This window comes from Carassius auratus, chromosome 26, assembly GCF_003368295.1.
Source record: "Carassius auratus strain Wakin chromosome 26, ASM336829v1, whole genome shotgun sequence".
NCBI lineage: Eukaryota > Metazoa > Chordata > Actinopteri > Cypriniformes > Cyprinidae > Carassius > Carassius auratus.
Genome location: NC_039268.1, coordinates 739,486 through 748,681, shown reverse-complemented (window position 1 = coordinate 748,681; position 9,196 = coordinate 739,486). Strand labels below are relative to the sequence as shown.

Below are 9,196 nucleotides of genomic sequence, written 5' to 3'. Positions count from 1 at the left end.
TAGTTTCTGATTGTTTCAGTTGTGCTGTGGCTTGTTTCTGTTGTGTTGTGCTTATTGTGTTGTGTTGCAACTTGTTTCTGTTGTGTTGCGGATTGTTTCAGATGTGTTCTGGCTTGTTTACGTTGTGTTGCGGATTGTTTCAGTTGTGCTGTGGCTTGTTTCTGTTGTGTTGTGCTTATTGTGTTGTGTTGCAACTTGTTTCTGTTGTGTTGCGGATTGTTTCAGATGTGTTCTGGCTTGTTTACGTTGTGTTGCGGATTGTTTCAGTTGTGCTGTGGCTTGTTTACGTTGTGTTGCTGCTTGTTTCTGTTGTGTTGCTGATTGTTTCAGTTGTGTTGCTGATTGTTTCTGTTGTGTTGTGCTAATTTCTTTGTGTTGCGACTTGTTTCTGTTGTGTTGTAACTTGTTTCCATTGTTTTGTGCTTATTTTATTGTGTTGCGGCTTGTTTCCATTGTGTTGTGCACTACTGGACCACCGTGGGAGTACGTGATCTGCAATAATATTTAGGTATGTGGAACGTGTCAAAGTAACATCCTTATGAATTCAAAACCCAAGGTTTTTCAGCAGAACATTGCCCAGAGCAAAACACTGCCTCAGCCGGACTGCTTTCTTCACATGCTTAGTGGATCCTGTGTATTATATCCCACCCTTTAACAGGTGCCCTTGTAACAATATAATTACTGTAATGTTATTCAGTGGTTTTAATGTTGTGGCTGATCACTGTTTGTATTATATGTAATATTATCACCTGCTATAGAGACATGTGGGGTACAGTGTAGAGTTACTGACACCTGATTTGGATGTCACTGATAGCTAGGAGCCAAAGCTGTGAGTGAATAGCGCCATATTGTCAGGATTTAATTAAGATGAGGAGGAGAGTGAAGGGCAGGCGGCATCTCAGCGTGAGATCAGGTGTATGTAGAAGATGATGCTCTGTCATCCTGCAGCTATTTGCACATTTTTTGTTTAACATTTAATATGAGTCAATGAGGAGACTGAATATTCTCAAAAGTACCTCTCACAAATTGTGGCTAATAGGAAGTGACAGTGCTGTCATCACATTACCAGAATGGCCATGTATCTCGTATAAAGACTCTAACTTCTTTATCTGGTGTTCAATATTTCACTTACATTTTTAATGCAGCATGTTTTTAATATTGTAGTTTAGAAATAACAGACAGGATCATCGCATTAGATGGGGTTAATTAAGAATGCTGTAAAGATTAGTGAAATTTAACGTATATACAGTAAAGACCAAACCATGGAGGTATGAGAAGGACAGAAAGAGTAAATCAAGGTGTGTGTGTGTGTGTGTGTCACAATGTAGGGCAAATATTCCACAGGGAGCACTGCCATGAGAGGAAGCGCTGGAGCTCTTCCAATTATTTAATGCAGCAGCAGCAGGTAAACAAAAGGGAGCTGTGATGGAGATGGCAGCTGATGCAAAACTGATCAGACACCCGGGGAGAAGCTCTGATGTAATCTGCTGCTGCTGCTTGCCCCAAAGAAAGCTTACAATATATACTGTAAATGCATGAGAACTTGCTGGGTTTGCAGTTACGAGAACTACAGAATTCCCAGCAGTAAATGATTACGTTTGGTTGCATATAGGACCGGAAATGATGTTGATTCCACAGGACGTAATAAATGCATGGTTTTGAATGATTTTATACATATATTTTGCACATGCATCATGTAAACACAAAACAGTCAGTCATGCACAGGACAATGATTACAAAAAAAAAAAAAAAAACATGTATAGCTACAGATACTTAAACAGATAAGCACAAATTACATAATTCCTAATTAAACTCTTAATAAGAGCACATAATCATTAATGTTTCTCATACTTATGGGTTATATATTAATTACTAAATTTAAGTGCATAATTTATACCATTTGTACTTATAATAGAGAAGGTTTGTGCATTTCTTTATATTTATCTGTATATTTGTGTTGTAATATTGTGCAGGGCCAAGTAAAGCCCAGTTCTTAAATGCTGTAAATTGGAATGATATAGATCTGTTTTTATTATACAACATTTGCAAGTGACATACACAAGATCTAACTCATGTAACAGATTTTTAACCCCCCCCCCCCCAAATAATCCCTGATGTATCTTTAAGTGTCTAATTAGCATCATTATTTCCACATTAATGTGAGCGATATGATATACAGTATGTTAATTTTGATGGAATAAGACACTGCTGTGAAATGCTAGCTAACCGCACTGATTGCTGAAAACACAGTAACTGCTCTTTTTTCTTCTTATTTTAATATAAAATCACGGTTACATCAATGTTGGACTCTTGAACAGAAATTGGCTCGGTTTACATCAATTATGGCAACAAGCATCGGGAAACTCTTGCCTATTTTTCTAAATTAAATAAAAAAGTTGAAACATTCACAATAAATCAACATTATGTTACAAATCAAATTATGCAAAAGTAATATCTATTACTTGGAAAGTTTACAAAGATAGTCAGCTAAACAAAGTAAGTTAAAAAGGTTATATGCATACATCTGCTCATCAGTACAGTGCATAATCTTGGGTAGTTAGAAGACTGCCATTGTGAACTAATACACATGCAGATTACTACACATTATCATTACCGTTATTAAATTAATTATAATTATTGCCATTGCACTCTAAACATCATTATAGCTTTGCTACCACCATAAATATTTTCATCCTTTTCTAAAAATATTTTCTTTAAGATTACGGTTCTCCACATAACACTCAAATCACCATTAGTTTCTATATTTAACAAACTCCTCAAAAATCAAATGAGAGAAATCTCCCAACATGCTTTGCTCAGTCTCATGGAAGATTTCGGCAATGACAACCAAATGTCTTTCATTCTAGCACTGACGGGCGCGCGCAACAATTGGGTCGGCGAACATTTTGAAACATAGACCTGAAGTTGATGTTAACCTGCCTTCTCTTGTTTTTCTTGCCGGGAGGCGAAGACAAGGATTTTCTGAGAACCGTCCGGGCGATTATCTTCTCGTGCTCCTTGATTTTACACTGCAGGTGACTTTGAATGGCAAAACCCAGTGACTCGGGATCTACCGATGCTCCATATACCTCCCAAGTCATACCCTGCTCGTCCCACACGACATCATGCACGCTGTTCTTCGGCTGCTTGGCCTCTTGGTCGTCTTTCTCAGGGTCCAGCTTAGATGCTCCCTGCTGTTGCCGGTCTGTCTTTTTGCTCTGTGGTGTGGAGCTTGATGTTGGAGGAGTAGCCATTGTGATGTCCTTTGGAGGTTTTGCAGATCCTGCCTCCTTAGGCATCTCGGATTTAGACGCAGGAGGCTTGGCCGATTTTTCTTGCAGATCTTTGCAGGCCTGATTAGATGCAGCGATGGGTTCCTGCAGACAGGCCACATTATGAGGACCAGATGCAGGTGAACCTTGGCTCGTAGTCTCGTTTGATTGCTTGGTTTGGCTGCACGTCTCGACATTGATCTGATAAACCGGTTGAAGCGGCGAAAATCCTCTTTGGCTGCTGTGTAGAGGCTCTTTAGGCTTGGCCCCAAGCTTGGACTCTTCCTGAAGGTCAGCATCTACATGCACCATCACTGTGCCAGACTGTGGAGGCTTTGTACTGGATGAAACAACAGATGGTGTGTTGCAATAATTCTCTGAGGTGGTTTTCACCTCAACGACCACTGCTATACTGTCGGTCTCCTCAGGTAGCAGGCCAACTGATCTCCGATGGGGTTGTAGAGATAGAAGACTAGGGCTAGTGGCTGTAGATTGACTGCAGACTGTAGCCACCGCCTGCACCTCTGCGTCATGCCGTTGCATGCTGGGTCGGTTGCCTAACTCAATGGCTGAAGTCATGGTAGATGCCTCTCGATAGAGTTTGCAGTGGATCGGCTTCTGCTCTTCAGGAGAAGCTCCTTGTGTTTGGACCTCTTCATCGATCACTTCCATGTGACTTGCATTGCTAGTTGAAGTCTCCATTGGATGTCCAGAAGAAATATCTTGAGAGGTTCCTGTTGGTTTAAAATCCTTGAAATCATTGCTACATTTGTCCTCTTTAGTGGGTGTTGGATGATGGGTCTCGTGTAGTTGTGGGGTCTTAATACTCGTCCCAGGTGCTGGAAGAGATGTTTCGGTTGTTGCAACTTGAGAGTGATTGGTTTTAGGAGCACTGGTGGTGGAAACCAGTTCAGACGGGGTACTGCTGGTGGTGTAATCTGCATCTTTTGTTTGGGATAAAAGTGGCATATCTTTGATTGTGTTGTTGGCGCTGGGAGTTGAATCCTTCTGAAGGGAAGCCAGAGCCCCGTGTGATATTTGATTGTGAAGTGTCCCTTTGATTGCATTAGTTTCTTCAACTGCTGATGCTTTGCACTGTGCTTTGGGCTCATGTAGTTCGTTTTCAAGTGTCTTTGTTGTGCTATTGCCATTTTTCTCCTTGCTATGTGTAGCTGTAGACGATGGGCTAGATGTTGAAAGGACAGTCTTCAGATTCGAATTCGTGTCACGTTCAGTTTTTCTTCCTTCTGCGTTCCTGGCACTCTGACCTGTCGTCTTCATGTTTGTGTGACTGTTTTGAGGTTGCTTGTGATCTTCGCTGTCACGGGATGACATGTTTTTGTCTTCAAGGACAGTTCCTCCAAGAAGAGTGGTGTGGGAATCTTTGAGGGAGGACTTGAGGTGCATATTATCCTGATCTGGTTTAGTTTTTCGGCCAGAGGAACAATCCAGATTTAAGGTTAACTTTGGCTCAATGTCCCAGTTAGCGTTTAACTCTTTATTTCCCAGCACATCTATATTAGAGAGCTGCGGCATCATCTGGACAGTGACAGTCCTTTTGGGGTTTGGTACATTTTCCATGCTGAATCCCTTTTTGTGATGAAAATCCAAAGTCAAAATATTTGGCTCCCTCCTGAAAGCCTGATATTGTCCCCTCCAAGGCTTCCCTAGAGCAGACGGATAAAAATAGTTTTAGATACACAAGAGGAGATACACCTACTGCTGTCTTCTTATGATCATTTTGAACAAGCTGTGTTGGGAGCTGCAATTCACCTGCAAATCATGAGGGAACACAAGACACTGAAACAAAATATAAGAACGAAACATAGGAAAGTGTTCCAGTGATTTTAACGCTTGAGGTTATTGTACAATTTAATTTACTATAAATGAAATTGGTAAAAAAAAAAAAATATTTGTACATTAAAATATAGAATAGACAGTTTTATGACATATATGAAGTAAATATTAAATATTCAGGAGGGCAGAATATGTATGTAGTCTGCTGAATTAATTTAACTTTCAGAACTTTGGGAATATTGAAAATATCCCAGAGACTTTCAGTGGTATGTGATGTTCCATACTCCTATTCATTAGAAAATGAATTGTGGGTCCTAAAAGTATAGTTTGTTGACATAATTAATTCAAACACAGGTGAAATACACTGCAGTCAGCAAAACTGATAACAACAACACTTTCTCTCAGTATACTAAGACATTAAGTCTACTGTCAGATTTTAAAGCTTGTTTTAATCAACCAATAAAGCAATTACACTGTCAAAGCAATATACTGTGATAATTAACCATATATTTTATGATCATTTCACTATAGGACGTATAAGGGCAGTATTTGCATTCATTCCACCATATTCAGTCTCATTCTCTCTTCTGAGGAGCTGGTGAGAAATTATTCTGTGTGACTTTAGCAAATCAAATACCCCCGAGGAGCCGTAAAAATGGAAATCTGACAGTCAAACTCAAACCACTGATGATTCACGGTAAAGATCAGCCTTAGCAACACTGAGCAATGCTAGTTTCACCAATGAGCCATAGACTCCATGCAAAAACAATACAAATACATTTAGGGTTTTATATGGAATATTTAGTGTGCATAACCTAAAAATCAATCAACATTTTTTATGTACATATCGCCAATTATTTTGACCATTGTACACCCTGCTTCTAGTACACTAAATAAATAAATGGTGTAGGAGTTACTTAGAAAATAAGATAGACTTAGAAAATTCAAGTAAATTTCACAAATTGCCATAATGATTACAAAGAAACAGTAAACATGGAATTCAACATGAAAGTTGAAGTCACTGCTTTTACAAAGTTTTAATTAAAGATAACCGGAGTATGTTTTACAGAAAATACTATTTCTATTTCAATGTTTCACATTTAATTCAACATGTTACTTGCCGTTTCTTCGTAATTATTTGTGAAGTATATTAGCAATTTCGGTGAAAGTTGTTTTATCAACAATTTATTTTCATTGTAAAACTTAAATAGTATTTCCTTGTAAAACATAGTCCAGTAATCTGTTTTAAACTACCTAAATAATTTTTTTTACAGTGTACAGCCATTAGCCTATGACAAAACCACTATGTTTTTCCATGCAAATACTAATATTTTACCATGCTAGACTAATATGCACATGAACAGTGCAGTTCTGTCAGCTGAAGAAAGTGCTTTTGGTGTAATTTGTATAAGTATGCTGTGGTGGGTATTGTATTTTACATTTCTTCCCTTTTCCTTCTTTTCTGTGCATCATATCACACACACACACACACACACACACACACACACTCACACAAAATAAAAAAAATAAAAAACAACACCCTGAGCCAGTGCGATTCTCTGGCCACTGAGGAAACATTCAGTCCGACTGCCTGACAAAAGCATGAGAGTCAGTTACGCCAAGTCTCAAATGGTGACCTGTTATTGATGAGAGCCGTTCGGAGGACACTCGCATCTGCAGGAGGATGGGGGCGGGGAGCACTATCAAATATTATTAGGTTCTGCCATCAAATATTAAATGTTAATTTCTATATCCATCAGATATTTCACAAGAACATAAATGCATCTAGATGTCAGGCAGGGAAATGCATCTTCGGCAAGGAGCTGGTAAACAAAAGACTACAAAAATGACCCTAAAAGAATCAGTTTGAACAGGATGTAGTCATGCATATTGATTGGGGCAGTAAATAAGACGACAGATTGCAATGCATGCAGTAGTTTACAAAGAGACACTCACGTTTCATTTGCAAACACTGGCAAACTCATCTCTAAATTGGGTTACGAGTGTGTGCACACAAACACATACACACACACACACACACACACACAGTGTACTGTACTAATGATATTCAATTTCCTTTAAATGATAAAATAAATAAATTGTTTCATTGGTCACAGCATAGCTGATTTCAGGTTTTGATATTTTTTTGGGTGCATTTGATCCCCCGTAATACAGCAAAATCTGACCTACACACACACATGCAATAGGACAAAAGCCAGACAAAGTCCAAATAGCACCATGCATTAGTATGATAAATGAATTAAGCCTATATTGTTTAAATCTCTTAAATGTGAGTATCTGACAATTATACGTACCATTTTCTGAAGAAAACCATTAAAAAAACGCTTTGCACAACAAAAAAATATTTGAAAAACGTTAAAAAAAAAATCCCCCAAAAATGCTGAACCCACCCATTAATACAGCCTAAAAATCCTTGCCTCCTATAGAAATCTCATAACTTGACCTTGTTGGTAAATTCCCCTCTGTGATGTGTCCCTGTAGGAGCTGCAGATAAGAAAACACGGGCATAAAAATCCTACCTGGTGCGTGCGCGTCCGTTTCATATCATTTTGCGTTTGATCAGTGCGCTATTGATGCGCTGCTCGTGCACTAGCTGGTGCTCTCGACGGGTTATCAATGAAAGAATCTTCGACGCGTGTCAGTGAGATAAAACCACGCCTTCCAAGCGCATCCGAATCTCAAGTTCAATATTCCTGTGGCGGGTGGCAGCAGGAGACATGCGCTTCTCTCCCGCACCGCTAGATGACGCCAATGCTCCTTAAATACTAGAGTAAAGATAAGAAACATACTCCAATTCATGTCCTATCACCAAATATAATGGATAAAAAGTTCGCTTTTTTCGCTCCCTTAAAAATGGAAATCATATTGAGTTATTTTCTTTCCACAACAACACAATTAAGTAAATAATAATACAATAAAAATATGATAGTACATTTGTTTTCTTCATTACTTTGGTTTGGTTTTAAAAGAAGAAACACCTGTAATATAACGTAATTATTTTTTTAATGTAAATAATAAAAATTAATTAGGTAATATTCCACAATTTTAAACAAAACACACACGTTTGGGAATACTGCTGTAATTGGTAGGCGTAATTATTTTTATGTAAAGTCCTTCTTGACACTTTTGATGACAATGTTGACGTATACAAACATACGTCAGTTTAGAAATTAATTAAAAATAAAGTGAGTTCAGATTCAGATTTACTCTTGCTCTCTTTCTCAGTCTTCACTTAGGCTACTCTAGCTATGTCTAACTAAATATTTTATTGTGCAAATAAACGAGTTATAATTAACAACGTGTCCTAGCTTAGTAGCTTGACAAGAGCATCGTGTGTGTGTGTGTGTGTGTGTGTGTGTGTGTGTGTCGCTTCCCTTGGACAACTTTTAAGGCGATTTTTATTTTTTTATTTATTTACTTTTCCACCTTCAGATTAAAGATTTTCAAATAGTTGTATCTCGGCCAAATATTGTCCAATCCTAACAAATCATGGAAAGCTTATTTATTCAGCTTTCAAAAATGAAAATGACTCGTTTTGTGGCCCAGGGTAACATTTATATTTACACATAATAATTACAAATAATATCTTTAGAATTACGTTACGTATAACAACACATGTTCACCAGCAGGCGTCACTGTTTTCAAATTTATCACTATTTCTTTACCTGTAATCACAGATCCAAAAACTGGTACAGTAGGCCTATTATAAGCATTTACTGCGATTATCATCAGAGACAGTTTATAAAAGGAGTTTGTTATCATCTAGCCTTTGTTCCTGTGTGTGAAACTTTCACCAGCCCTTTGGATTTTATAAACTTTTTAAACGGACGGTAAGCTGTGAAGTAAACCCAGAATCCATTGTGCAATTTGGTTTATGTCAAAATAATCTACTGAAATGTAATAATTATTAGTAGTTCGTTGATAAATAAAAGGACTTGCTGTGCTAACGCCATCTTCTCAAGAGCATCCTGAAGGACTCCACTCCCACAGTTTGTGTTGTTCTGAGGTATGGACAAACCGTCTACATTAATTTCATATTAGATAGACAACTTCATCCTGTTTGTGTTATATTTTTCTTAATGTCATGTCGCATGTTCACCGCTAGG

At 38.1% G+C, this 9,196-nt stretch overlaps 1 protein-coding gene across 1 annotated transcript; it reads right to left on the bottom strand.

Annotated features, from left to right (window-relative positions):
• Window positions 1–2,104: 2,104 nt before the first annotated feature.
• On the bottom strand, window positions 2,105–7,806 carry LOC113044012 (G protein-regulated inducer of neurite outgrowth 3-like). The gene is made up of 2 exons (XM_026203587.1): window positions 7,610–7,806; window positions 2,105–4,939 (listed from the first exon to the last, which is right to left on the bottom strand). The coding sequence occupies exon 2, from the start codon at window positions 4,851–4,853 to the stop codon at window positions 2,859–2,861; it is 1,995 nt and encodes a 664-aa protein (XP_026059372.1). The 5' UTR covers window positions 4,854–4,939; window positions 7,610–7,806; the 3' UTR covers window positions 2,105–2,858.
• Window positions 7,807–9,196: the final 1,390 nt, after the last annotated feature.